The sequence below is a fragment of the Mesoplodon bidens genome, assembly GCF_964165515.1.
Source record: "Mesoplodon bidens genome assembly, chromosome: 17".
NCBI classification, from domain to species: domain Eukaryota; kingdom Metazoa; phylum Chordata; class Mammalia; order Artiodactyla; family Ziphiidae; genus Mesoplodon; species Mesoplodon bidens.
In genome coordinates, this window is record NC_138174.1 from 66,194,127 (window position 1) to 66,207,278 (window position 13,152).

Genomic DNA, 13,152 nt, shown 5'->3' on the forward strand with positions numbered 1-13,152 from the left:
GAACCGCTGACCCAGAATCTTGCTATTTAAAGTGTGGTTCCACGTACCGGCAGCAGCAGTGTCACCCGACAGCTTGTAAAAATGCAGCATTTCAGACCCACTGGTCACAGATCTGCATTTTAACAAGCTCTGCAGGTGATTCACAGACACATTAAAGAGTACACTGGTCCAGAGTGAAGCCAAAATGAGATCAGAGATGAAGATATTTCACTTCCGGGCTCATCTTTGGATTTACACAAGAACCAAGAAGATCGGCTTCTCCAAATCCTATTGTAATAACTCAGGTCAGAAGAGGAAAAAGAAAGTTGCATTTCCTTCTACTTACTTGATACGTCTGGTTAAGTGTCACTGTCGTTCCAGGAAAAGATATATTCATGTTATCATTTCCTATATTCAATACTTTAATTTGGACTTCATTTCCTTTGGGGAAGACGGGAAGAGTTTTCTGAGCAAAATAAAAGAGAATTGGCAGTGAGGTCTTCAGTGCGTACTGAAGATGACTGTAACCATGGCACTGGAGTCACTTTCCCCCTGGCCGAGGAAGGTGGACTGGCTGAGGCACACAACGCACCCACCACGAAGCCCAGGAGGCCTCCAATCCCGCACTTCATGGCATCCATAGAAAGTGATGCTCGGATGGAACATGGAAGCAGTCGGCAAGAGGCTGCTCTCAGTCCTACCCAGCCACCTCCAGGTCAGACCTGGTCAAAGGATGCCAGGGTATGAAGCCTAATACCTGAGGGGTCAGAGTAACCATCGCCTAAATGAAGGTTGATCTTGTTGTAGCACCTGAGGTCTGCTCTCCCTCGTAACTCTAGAAGCTCAGACCTCAGCCCTGGACATAGTGCTCTAAATATCCCCTCACAATGCTTGGGAGCCCCCTGCCTCTCACCCTGCTCAGGGTTTCTGCCTTTTCTCTCAAATCCCAGTGTCACTGAAGTAATCCACGTCTATTTTAGCCCCACAATTCATTTCCCATAAAGCTAGTGATGTCCAAGAGAAAGTGAGCACACCCAAGCTCAAGGCAGAATTACTGACCACAGCCAAGAGGTGGAATGACCCAAATGTCCATCCGCAGATAAATGGACAAACAAAATGTGGTATATCCATATGAAAGACTATTATTCTGCCTGAAAAAGGAAGGAAATTCTGACATGTGCTACAACATGGATGAACCTTGATGACACCGTGCTCAGTGAAATAAGTCAGACACAAAAGGACAAATACTGTATGACTGCCCTTATATGCGGTACAGAGAACAGTCAAATTCAACGAGACGAAATAGAATGGTCATGGCTGGGGGACTGGGGGGAAGTAGAATGAGGACTTGTTGTTTAATGGGTACAAGGTTTCAGTTTTGCAAGATGAGAAGTGCTCTAGAGACTGAGGTCACAACAACTTGGATGTACCTAGTGCTACCAAACTGTACACGGAGAAATGGTTAAGATGGCAAATTTTATGTTATACATATTTTACCACACTTAAACATTTAAAAAAGAGAGAGAAGGGAGGGAGGGAGAGAGAGAGAAGGGAGGGAGGGAGGGAGAGAGACAGAGACAGAAATAGAGAAAGAGACAGAGAAAAAGAGAGACATGGAGGTGGAGGGGTGGGAAAAGGAGGGAAGGGTGGGGGGGAGAGAGACAGAGAGAATGAGAGAGAGAGAGAGAGAGAGAGAGAGAGAGAGAGAGAGAGAGAGAGAGAGAGAGATTTTACCTCTCATCTTACATACTACCTAACACCTTGTTTCTGAGACCTGCTCTCAGACTAACAGCATTAGGAATCTAGTTCAGTCCCATTTTGAGTCCAGCAGACGTGTGGATTAGCTTGGGAACTAACCATCATCAGGAATGTTAGAATACAAAAGGCATCTTCCCATGAACAATTTCCCATTACAATTGACACATTTTTGCAGGACTTTGTGAGTGACGAACCTCTTTTAACCAGATCTCTTAGGAGTTTAAATAGCAAAAGAACAAGTTCCACAAACTTCCCTCCCCTTATGAAAACTGTATTATAAATGGAAGCCCCTGTGTAACTGCCATCTAAGTTTTCTCCTAATTGAGTGCACCCTTTCGGCCCTACTCCTGGCTGCGTCCTTTGCAGTGACAAGAACCCACAGGGCAGGCTGACTGAAAGGGACTGTTTTGCCCTGCAGCGCATCGTCCGCAGCCCCAGGACTTAGCCCCCTGGCGTCCCTCATCCTCTCAAGTCCTGGAGAAGGACGCTCCACCAGACCCACCAAGAAAGGCCACTGGAGAATCAGAAAGCAACTCACTTCGATTTCCACCTGCACAATTGCAGCTGCCACAAAAGCCATGGAAGCCAGGATCATCCCAACCGTCATCTTCTTCAAGGGACTGGCGGGACAAGCAAAAGGGTGGCTCTCAGCCAGCCATAGGTGAGCAAGCTGATGGTACCCACAAGGGAAGCGCTCCTCTCCCGCCCACCTCCCCCAGACAAAACCAACTCCCCCCCAAAACACGTGGATTCCAAGCGTCTGTCTCTTATTCATGACCAGGACTAAGGAGGATAAATGTTACGGCTTCTCATTTGCATTTGGACATTTAAATTCTAGAAACTACTTTGGACCACAGTTACTATTTCTATCATCTGCACATACAAGGGAGCCTTAATGAGAGGATTTTTCAGGGTGCCATTAATAGCGCTTTCATTTTAAGGGCAAATTTTCAGAAATGTCAGCACATAGACATCTGATTCAAAAATATTTCTTGGAAAACTCCCTCACATAGTGGCGTCATGGGAGAGAAGCCAGACGTTCTTTCTGCTGAGGCTCTGGGAGCTGAGGGAGCGCAGCCCATTTGCAAAGCCCTGGGACAGATGGAGTCCGAACCCCAAGCTGAGGGTCACCTACGTGAAACTGAAGCCACATTTTGCGATCAGAGGATACACCACGGCATCCATGATGGGGACCAGGATAACGATCAGGATGGCATTCACGGTCTGCAGAGGAAGTGGAGAGGGGCTGTGACTGTCTCAGTGGTGGTTTTGAGCTCTGAAAGCGACTTAAAAATTTTCTCTTACCTGCATCTGATCTGGCTGAATTTCAATAACTCCCTAAAAGGAGGGGGGAAATCTCATGGATAAGTTCGCAGAGGATCCGTTGGGGGGCTGGGACGTTATGAGAGGGAAGCAAAAAGGGGGCAAAGGGGCTAAAGCAAAGGAATAGGGTCCAAGGGCTGTAAAATAGCTCCAGGTCCCAGACTTACAATTTTCCCATTCATAGCTGTTGCTTGCAGTGTCCACCTGGAGCCCTTCAAAACAAGTTAAGTTTCCTGCGTCATTTGGGAATGTGGGTTTTAAACATTTTATAAGTCAGTGCGGGGTCTTTTCCAAATCGGGAATGAGGTCTGAATTGCTATGGGGTTTAAAGATGTTTTTCAGTATCAGGCTCCTCTCCCAGCTCCACTGTGATTGTAGGTAAGAAGAAACAAGGGCTTCCCTGGTGGCGCAGTGGTTGAGAGTCCGCCTGCCGATGCAGGGGACGCGGGTTCGTGCCCCGGTCCGGGAAGATCCCACATGCCGCGGAGCGGCTGGGCCCGTGAGCCATGGCCGCTAAGCCTGCGCGTCCGGAGCCTGTGCTCCGCAATGGGAGAGGCTACAGCAGTGAGAGGCCCGCGTACCGCCAAAAAAAAAAAAAGAAGAAACAACTTGCATTTCTGCTGTTCAGTTAACAACAAATTGTACTCCAACCACTCACGCAGAGCCTACAAAGGACCACTTTGAGATAAGCTCTCCTTCATAAAGACAAGAATGCATTTCTGAGGTTTGCTAGGAAGCTGACATCACCTGCAAGGTGAAAGCATCTTCACACCCTGAGGATATTTTATGTTCACTGGGATCATAGTTTCAGGAACATTATTACTGTTAAGAGCCTACTGTTATGTTAAAAAACAAAAACAAACAAACAAACAAAAACAAGAAGGGAGTATCATTGTCATTAAAATTTTAAGAAGTAAAATGGTGATTGATATAAGGCAAATGTAAAAAAAAAAAAAAAGAGCCTATTGTTGACAGCCTAGGTTGTCCTAAAATGTAATTCCATCAAGAGAGTGATGGATTTAAACCTGGGCAGCCTAGTTATATTCAACCTATTTTGTAGTAAAAGATGATGCAGGACTGTACAAGTATATGTTATATATTCCATGAGAACTGGATGTGTGAATTTTTCAACATAATCTATCATCTCTACTAGGAGAACATCATAGGAAGTCAGGAAATATGCCACCGGCTGAGTTCTTAATATAAGCCAGTCACTGATTACTTACTATACATTCTCTCTTTTGATCCTCACAGCCTTGACCTGGGTTATTACCCTTTCAGAAGGGTTAAAGGATTACAGCAAGTCACACAGATAAAAGGTGTTCAGTGCATTTCTAGTGCAAGCCTTATTCTAATAACCAGTTCCCGCCCAACATGCAAAACTTGCTCTTAAGATGTTGGTCTAAATTCCATACTTACAAATAAGGAGATTAATGTCTACACTCAGTTTTTTCCAAGAGAAGGTTTACCCTTTTAATAATCCTTCCTGCACAATAAAACCACACATGTGTGTAAATTTCTTGCGGTAATGCCCAAAGAATGTTTTGTTAATGAAGATGTACAGAAACAGTTGCATATTACCTGCTGATCAAACAAGGCCCAGAACATGGGGAGAGGAATATACAGGAACATCACTCTTGTAACCATCTTGATTTGAGAGATGAGCCGCTCCTGCAGTTGGAGTGAGTGCGGGGACAAATCAGACATGACCTGTGCCAGAGCTCTCAGCCAATGCTATTTTCAGCGTAGACATATTTGCATCTAGAGACAAGCTGGGAGGTGAGTAATTGCTCCAAGAACCCTATCACAGGTATCTTTAGAAAACCCCAAATTCCTAAGGTGTTGAAAATAAGAGTGAAAACATCTTTAGGAGGCAAATTATTCAAATTTAAGTGTAAATTCACTAAATGTAAATCCCACCACCATCACTTAACTCTTCGATATTCAAACTAAAGTTATGTGGTCATAATGACAGATTATTCCACATGAACAACTATGAAGAAGTAATATTGTTTCCAGATAAATTATATCCATTGTTTCTCAAGTTCTTTTCAGTATAAATAAGCACTCTCACACAGGGTCTTATTTAAAATGTTAATAAAGTTTATGAAGATACGACTGATAATTCTGTCCATGTAGCCTATTTAATAATACGCATTACAATCACTGGGGCCGTTGTAGCAGTAATCATCACTTACGTCGTATTTCTCCTTAGCCCAGTCCAGCCAGTGCTCCCTCTTGGGAAATCTCTTACTCCGATGCCTGACCCTATTTTTGATGGCAAACTGAAGGAAGGAAGAACAATCAAGTTTCAAAACAGAACTGACTCCTTTATCAGTGCAACACATTCCAATGAAACTCCTTTTAATGGAAGACTTACGAGAGAAGCAAAATATGAAATTGTAGACGTTAGTGTAATGACGATGCTAAAGGCATAACATGCATTTATTTCAAACCTCTCCCTAACTGAGAGCGTTTGAGCCAGGGTGAACAAAACCACATTGTTACTTACTACTTCACTCTCTGGATTCTCTAGAGAGGAGAGTTCAGTAGAAATAGAACACATGACACATTTGCCATTTGAGTTTTCTGGTAGCCATGTTAACAAGTAAAAGGGAAACAGGTGAAATTCATTTTAAATATATTTTATTTAACCCAGCAAACCCCAAATATGGTCTTAACATGTACTCAATGTTAAAAAATTAATGAAAAAATTTACATTCTCTTTTCATGCCAAGTCTTCAAAATCTAGGGTATACTTCACGCTTACGCCACATTTCAATTTGGATGCCAAATTTTTATCAGAAATGTTTGATCTGTATTTACACTGTCTAAAATTTATGCTTGAAAAACTAGACTTACACACCTACGTTGTTTCAAACATATTTAAAAGCTGTCCAATAACTGAATTGAGTACTGGTTTTGAAATTTAAGAGAACCCACTACATAGAAATACATGTATAAGAAATTACATAATTTAAATTAACTTAAGTGAAATCCAATTTAAAATTCGGTTCCCCAGTTGCACTTGCCACGTTTCAAATGTTCGATAGCCACACGTGGCTAGCGGCTATCATACTGGATGGTGAAGGCCTATTATAATGTATTACAGTCACACGAAGGAGAGGGAGAACTCGCTACATAGAAACAGAATTAGAAGAAAATAAAGATTACAGTTGAACGTATTTTAAAACATGGTAACACTGATCCAAAACACATACCTACCTACCACCACCCATTACGAAATTGGAGGCTTCCAAGATTCCTTGTTTGTAAGATGCCTTTAGGAAAGCAAAGCGCATTCACAGTGATGTAACCGCAGGAGAAGGCGATGGTGATGCCAGCTGGGGACATGCATGTGACTTTGTGACTTAAAAGCAATAACTCAAAGCTACGAGATGACTTAGGATGCTGGGAAACAACACTATCATTCTCATGACTAAATAGCTTGAAACTTCTTTTGGCGTTGGGACTAAGTCATCAGTTACTTGGGAAGGAAGAACTTAGAGATCACTGGAATGGGATCATTCCTATTAGACTGGGAAAAGCTTTTTGGTGGGAATAGTTCCAATGTTAGAGGAAAGTGTAGGAGGAAAAGGGAATAGCAGCGAGGCGGGAGAATTTTTGACTTTGATAAAGTATACATGTATACTTTAACACAATAGCATCAGGAAAAGGGGAAAGTAAGTGACTAAAATTATCTTAAGGCTGCCTGTACATCCAAAAGATTACCCACACTTAAAAAAAATGAGTGACACATTACTCCCTGATTATACAATGTCGATATTCCTAAAAAAAAAAAAATGGGTAGTACGTTTGAGAACAAAGTTATTTGACTCCATTATTTAAAAATTCCTACACTCGATATTTATTTCCTGCCTTAAAATGTGCCAGTGTGGACACATACCGTGTAGATGCACATGGAAGAAACCATATTCCGCATGTTCCTATTTGGTGAAATAGTCTTGGAAACAAGACTTCTGATGTCTGCACAGTATGACATAGATGTACTATAAGTTAAACACTGTTCTATTTTCAGCAACTTGCTGGACTTCAATTTTTGCCATACATTTTTTTCTAAGTATTACATACATTGATAACCTTTTAATGTGAAGCTGTGTTCATTTTTAAAAGTTATTTTCTTGGCCTTACTTCCTGCAAGTAGGATTACTGACACTTTCCACACTTCAGACTCTGCATATACACTATGAAGCCAGACCTCTCCCTTTTTGTTTCACTGCTCCCTGACAAACATCAGATGGTGTCTGTCATTTTGAGAGGTAAAGAGTCCCTCTGATTTGCTTTTCTTTCACCACTCATCTTATTTTATAAGTTCAATAGCCATTTCCATCCCTCCCTTTTTGAGTTCTGTTTGTGTCCTTTTCCATTTGGTGAGTTTTATAAGAAACTTCAATTTATCAAAAAAGGAAAGAACAAGAATAAAATGTCTAAAGGAAAGTCAAAGGTTCATTGAATTTTAATTTAAAGGAGGTAGAAGGCTCTGGGGTGACTAAATGTGACTGAGAGAGAGGACTACTGAAATACTTACCCCAACACACCTGGCGACCTCAGCCATGACATTACCCTGGGGCTGGACCTTCTTGTACATTCCACTGCCAATGACAAATACAACTGGGGAGGGAGGGCAAAAGAAGATAAGTCAACAGGGAGTTTGACAGAACTATCTGTGAACTAGGATATGGGTTTTTATTTGACTTACAACCTTGTTTTGGAAATACCGGGATTACTCATAGTGTTGGTTTACCTCCCTCTCTCCTGGTTTCCAGAGTGCTTTTGATTCTAATAATCACAGCAGCTTCTGAGTAATATTATATTGTGTTCTCATATATGAACATTGAAGCCTAATACTATCCCCTTCCCAGAACTTGGGGCAGCTTGCAGCCACTCGGTAGAGGTATTTGAGCACAAGTTCTATCCCTCTTTACAGGGATAAATGCTTTCACAAAGCAGATTAATGCATTATTGTACAAATACACAGAACACAGCTTTAATTTTCTGGCTGCAGTGGCAAGAGAAAGTTTATTCTTTTTTTTAAAACTTCAGACAAAAATAGGAACTAATCTGTTGAAACTTCTACTTAGTCACATATGGCAGAATTTATTCTGTGGTCATGGTACAGAAACAGTCACCATTAATTGCATGTGCAGTTACAGTTTTACGAAAAGTTAAAAAGTTCTTTTTCAATGAGGCCATTCTTCCATGGACCTTCTTAGAAAATGCATTAATACTGTGAAAATAACTTAGGGGAAAAAAAAGCCTTTCTGAAAGAGACTCTGAAAACAACAATCTCTATGCTGGGATTTCTGATTATCCAATATCACAATTCAATAATTTTAAAACATCGATGAATTGCTTGACTCCTACTTGTTTTCCTCAATTTAAGAAGGCTTGAAGTTTTGACAGGTGCCAACTCTCAAGCATATCTCCAAGTGTGTGCCTGGATTGTAAATGTTCTTACAGTTAAAGGAAGAGAAGTTTACTTGTATTCTCACCCAATGCTAATTTCCCTCAATCCAGACATGGAATACCCAGTTGAGTATTCCATTTGAGTTTACCTCTTTTTGCCAACCAATATTTTAATCTTTAAGCTTCTGATTAACTAATGAACTTGTTCAGGCATAGGATTGTTGCCAATAGGAACCTCTAGAGATGATGGTAAGGCATAGGATTTGGCCTCTTCTCAAATTCATTATAAGAAAAAGCATAATCTTTGAGGTAAGGATGACTCATAGAGACGAAAAGAGAATTTACCTGATGCTAATTTAACACAGAATCTGGCATAAAACAATAGTTTTTGAAAACCTATCTCTTTACCCAGAATTAGAGGAGAGAAGGCATATATAAGCCTTCTAGGGGAGAGTGGCAATATTTAAACAATTACAGAAGAAAATGGATGTTAAAAAGGGGGTGAATCCTGAGCTTTCGCCTAAATGTAAGGATAAAGCTAAATTACTACAACATAAGCAAAAGAGATGAAAAAGGGCATACTCAATACTACTAAAAACTGGTAAAAAAAAAATCAGAGAACGTGATAGTGCTGACTGTTACCTCATCTGAGAGGGACGAGATGCTATGAAGGCTTGAGAAGGTTATCGGGTTCTGTTTCCTTCTTTTGCTTCTGTTGTAGAGTGAACTGTGTTCTCCCCAAAAGATGTTGAAGTCCCTGTCCCCAGGACCTCAGAATGTTTCCTCATTTGGAAATACAATCTTTGCAGATGATGAAGTTACGGAGAAGTCATTAGGGTGGGTCCTACTCCAAAATGACTGGTGTCCTTATCAAAAGGGGACATTTAGACATAGATGCACGCACAGGGGGAAGGCCATGGACCGACTCAAGTTATACTGCCACAAGGGAACTATTAGAGGTAGCAGGGAAGCCTGGAAGAGATTCTTCCCTAGGGCCTTCAGAGGGAGCACGGCCCTGCTGACATATTGATCTTGGACTTCCAGCCTCCAGAACTGTAAGACAATTAATAAATTTCTGTTGTTTAAGCTACTCAGTCTGTGATACTTTGCTCTGGCAGCCCAAGGAAATGAAGACACCTACCATTTTTAATTTTTTTTATTTTTATTTTATTTTTATTTTTATTTTTTTTTGTGGTACGTGGGCCTTTCACTGTTGTGGCCTCTCCCATTGCGGAGCACAGGCTCCGGACGTGCAGGCTCAGCGGCCATGGCTCACGGGCCCAGCCACTCCGCGGCATGTGGGATCTTCCCGGACTGGGGCACGAACCCATGTCCCCTGCATCGGCAGGCGGACTCTCAACCACTGCGCCACCAGGGAAGCCCACCTACCATCTTTTAAACTGGACTATCCCTTGTAGAAAACTCTTCAGACCTCCTAAAACGCCAATGCCAAGAACTTATGTGCAAATGACTATACACATATATTCCTCCCAGAGGAAAGACAGTCTTCTAGAAACATTTAGAGATGATACATTATGGAAAACTAGATGTTCACTGGAAATATTTAAGTGACAACTGGACCAGGTTGCCATGTCTTCAGGCAAGTTGTAGATGAGCACATGTTGATTAGAACAAAAGCCTTCAGCCATGGTTTCACCTAGTCTAGCAGATTCTATCACCTTCTTCTTAATCTGCCTAAATAGTTTCAAACCTTTAAATGTCCAACTCAATTGATCCCCTTTCCTCTGGACTCTTTTCTGATCCTGCTTTCTCTGAAACAATATGCCAAACTCTACTTTCTTTGAATTCTCAGAGTATGTTTAACGTGGGATGGCAATTCTTTGTATTACTTACTATTACAATTTGTTACCTGAACTTTAAAAAACTGGTCACAACAATTAATATGAAGGCCTGACCTGATCACAGGACTGTATTAATTCAACTGATTTGTACTTACTCAGAGCTACAGCCATAAGGGCAGCAGGAACCCCAAACGCCAATGGGTAACAAGGGTGTTTACTGTGAATTCCACATTCTTTAACTGGGGAGAAATGACAAGATTAAAATTCATTATGGCAATGGTAATACTCATGTATTTCCTGGTTTTGTAAATCCCTAACTGGTTCTTACATATTGTTTTCACTTAATGTTCTAGACTTATCCATTTGCCTTACTGATGTCATTGCAAGTAGACTGTCATTGCAGTAGACTGATGTCTACTACAAGGCTGAGCAAACAGCTTTGTAGTAGAAAGAGCAGGAGATGGAGGCGGGTTCTAACCTTAGCCACTAAATAGATGTCTGATACCAGCTAAGCCAAAATCAGTGGGAACCCTTATGTTCTGTGGACTTACTTAGTGGGAGAGATGAAAATGACCTAGACACAATAATGTGAAGAAAGTGGGACTCAGAAAGTAAAATCAAAGGGCCCTGGAAAATCAGGATTATACGTCCCTGAATTCATGCCAATTAGAAAACAATTAGGTGACCCAGGGTAGGGGTCAATCAACTTTTTTGTGAACAGCCAGATAGTAAATCTTTTAGGCTGTGGACCTGTCCTAACTACTCAGCCCTGCCTTTGTAGGTGAAAGCAGCCATACACAATACACACATGGATGGTCTTGTCCAGATTTCTGGATTTGGCCTGTGGGCCATAGTCTCCTAACTCCTGTCTGAAGATCTATTTTAGCTCTGAAATCCTAGGGTTGGTAGGGAAAAAATTAAGACTCTGGAAGGGGCAACAGAAATTACTGGAAATCCTTTCAATGGAGTTCTGGAGCCTCCAGGAATCATCTGATCCTAAAGGGGTTCGTCTTTGTTTTTGACCAACTGTTTCACAGTTCTACAGAGAAAGAAGTTAACTAGGCAGAAAACTATAGTCATACAAATGTTTCCTGTTCGTTACTGTACAAATGATTCCTATTCACAGCAATGCAAAATAATCCCCCCATCCAGTAAAGAACATAAATCTCTGTTAGTCAAATCCTTATTTGAACTGTTTGTAGCAGCTTTCCAGTTCCCTCATTAACTAATAAGTTACATAAAATCTCTGTCACGCTGATGTTACATCTGTATGAGAGCCATGATTTTCCCTTAAAAATTATCCTATTACACATTTTCTAATTCAAATATGCACAGCACATATTCTAGTAGAACCTGGAGGTGGGGGAAGTTAGGGGGTGAGAAAACATAACGTAAGAATAAAAGCTAGTAAATTTTCATACAAAGCAAGTTGGAATGGGGTTTAAGTGTCATCTTCAAAGTGCTACTACAGGCAGAAATACATAAACTCCATAAATTATCTCCTTTCCTAGTTTATTCTGACTCGAGGTGTGGACACCATAGTCCTGTTTTGGTCTAATTTGTCCCCAAATATTCCCTTCCACATGGGAAATTCATAAACCCTCAATGGAGTGCTGACAAGCACAAAAATATGAGCTGAGGATAGATGCTGTCCCATTCTCTTCCTGGGGGGCAGTTCTTTCAGAAATATCTGAGATGATGGGAAAGCAAAGGATAAAACCTCACCTGCTAGATTCTTCCTGGCTCACTGAACGGTCATTGGGGAGCAAAGCTTGAAGGCAAAAATCTCAACTAGGGCCCACCCGGTGTGGTTTCCAAACAGCCTCTCTTGTCTTATCTCTTACCATGAATAAGGACTTTGCATTAATAATCATTTAGAAAAATCGATTGCTATGCTAAGGACGGTTTAAAATTTTCAGGGGTCACTGGGATAAGGGATTCAAATAAGATTAGGAGTTAAATCTTGAAAGAAAAGTAGCTGGCATTCCAGATTTCACTGTATCCTCTAGGATGTATGTGACAGCTGAGGCATCATGGGAGAATTGAGGGACAGGACACACCAACAGGGACTCCACCTTTTCACCTGACTTCTCTTCACAATTAAAAAAAGAAAAACCAAGGTCTACTTCAGATATGTTTTACCTCTGAGCATGGGAGTGATGATAGTAGACAGCAGACTTCCAGCATTTATGGCCAAATAAAAGATGGAAAAAAATCTGTTTCTTTGCTTTTCCTGTAATAAAAAAGGATAAGGTAGGATGACTTTGGCTATACAGTAATGGATCAACTTTGGCGATGATCTGACTTGACTTTGAACTTAGCTTTGGTCAGTGTCTTACTTTCACGTGTACTTGAACAGCCTTCAATGGAGAATACACTTTGACCGTGGAATTTGATTCTTGGGTGTTTATAATCACTTACATGGTTTCTGTGGAGACGCATGCTCTCACCTGGCCCTTTTCAAACTGATCTCCACCAAATGCAGACACACAAGGCTTTATCCCTCCGGTACCCAGAGCTATCAGGGCCAGGCCAACCATGGACAGTGCCCTAGGGAAAGAGGTGGGTATTGCTGAAATGTGAGATCCTTAAAAGCATCGGCCTCTCTCTCCCCTAATTTCCCTAAGAGGACCAGGCACACAGAGAAGGGATTCAACCTGTATTAGAAGATAATTCAAGAAATGCAGTCTTGACAGTTGAATGAAACTTGAACTCAAGGGCCTTCAAATTCATACTTTTATCTAATAATTTGCCATCTAGAAAATTTAAAGAAATGGCTTGAATTCAGAACAAAGATTTATGTATGGAGTTCTTTTGTAGCCTTATGATTTTTAGCAAAAGAATGGGTAAGTAAAATTTTAAG

At 41.2% G+C, this 13,152-nt stretch overlaps 1 protein-coding gene across 1 annotated transcript in view; it reads right to left on the bottom strand.

The window, feature by feature from the left end:
• SLC15A1 (solute carrier family 15 member 1) overlaps positions 1 to 13,152 on the bottom strand; it is a gene marked incomplete at its 5' end in the record, with an annotated part of 33,195 nt that overhangs the window by 16,371 nt on the left and 3,672 nt on the right. The window contains 11 exons of the mRNA XM_081214704.1: positions 326 to 445; positions 2,276 to 2,357; positions 2,873 to 2,961; positions 3,043 to 3,075; positions 3,228 to 3,272; positions 4,642 to 4,731; positions 5,259 to 5,345; positions 7,610 to 7,692; positions 10,445 to 10,528; positions 12,432 to 12,522; positions 12,740 to 12,839. Coding sequence (XP_081070830.1) covers positions 326 to 445; positions 2,276 to 2,357; positions 2,873 to 2,961; positions 3,043 to 3,075; positions 3,228 to 3,272; positions 4,642 to 4,731; positions 5,259 to 5,345; positions 7,610 to 7,692; positions 10,445 to 10,528; positions 12,432 to 12,522; positions 12,740 to 12,839 — 904 coding nt within the window. The remainder of the gene's footprint in view (positions 1 to 325; positions 446 to 2,275; positions 2,358 to 2,872; positions 2,962 to 3,042; positions 3,076 to 3,227; positions 3,273 to 4,641; positions 4,732 to 5,258; positions 5,346 to 7,609; positions 7,693 to 10,444; positions 10,529 to 12,431; positions 12,523 to 12,739; positions 12,840 to 13,152) is intronic.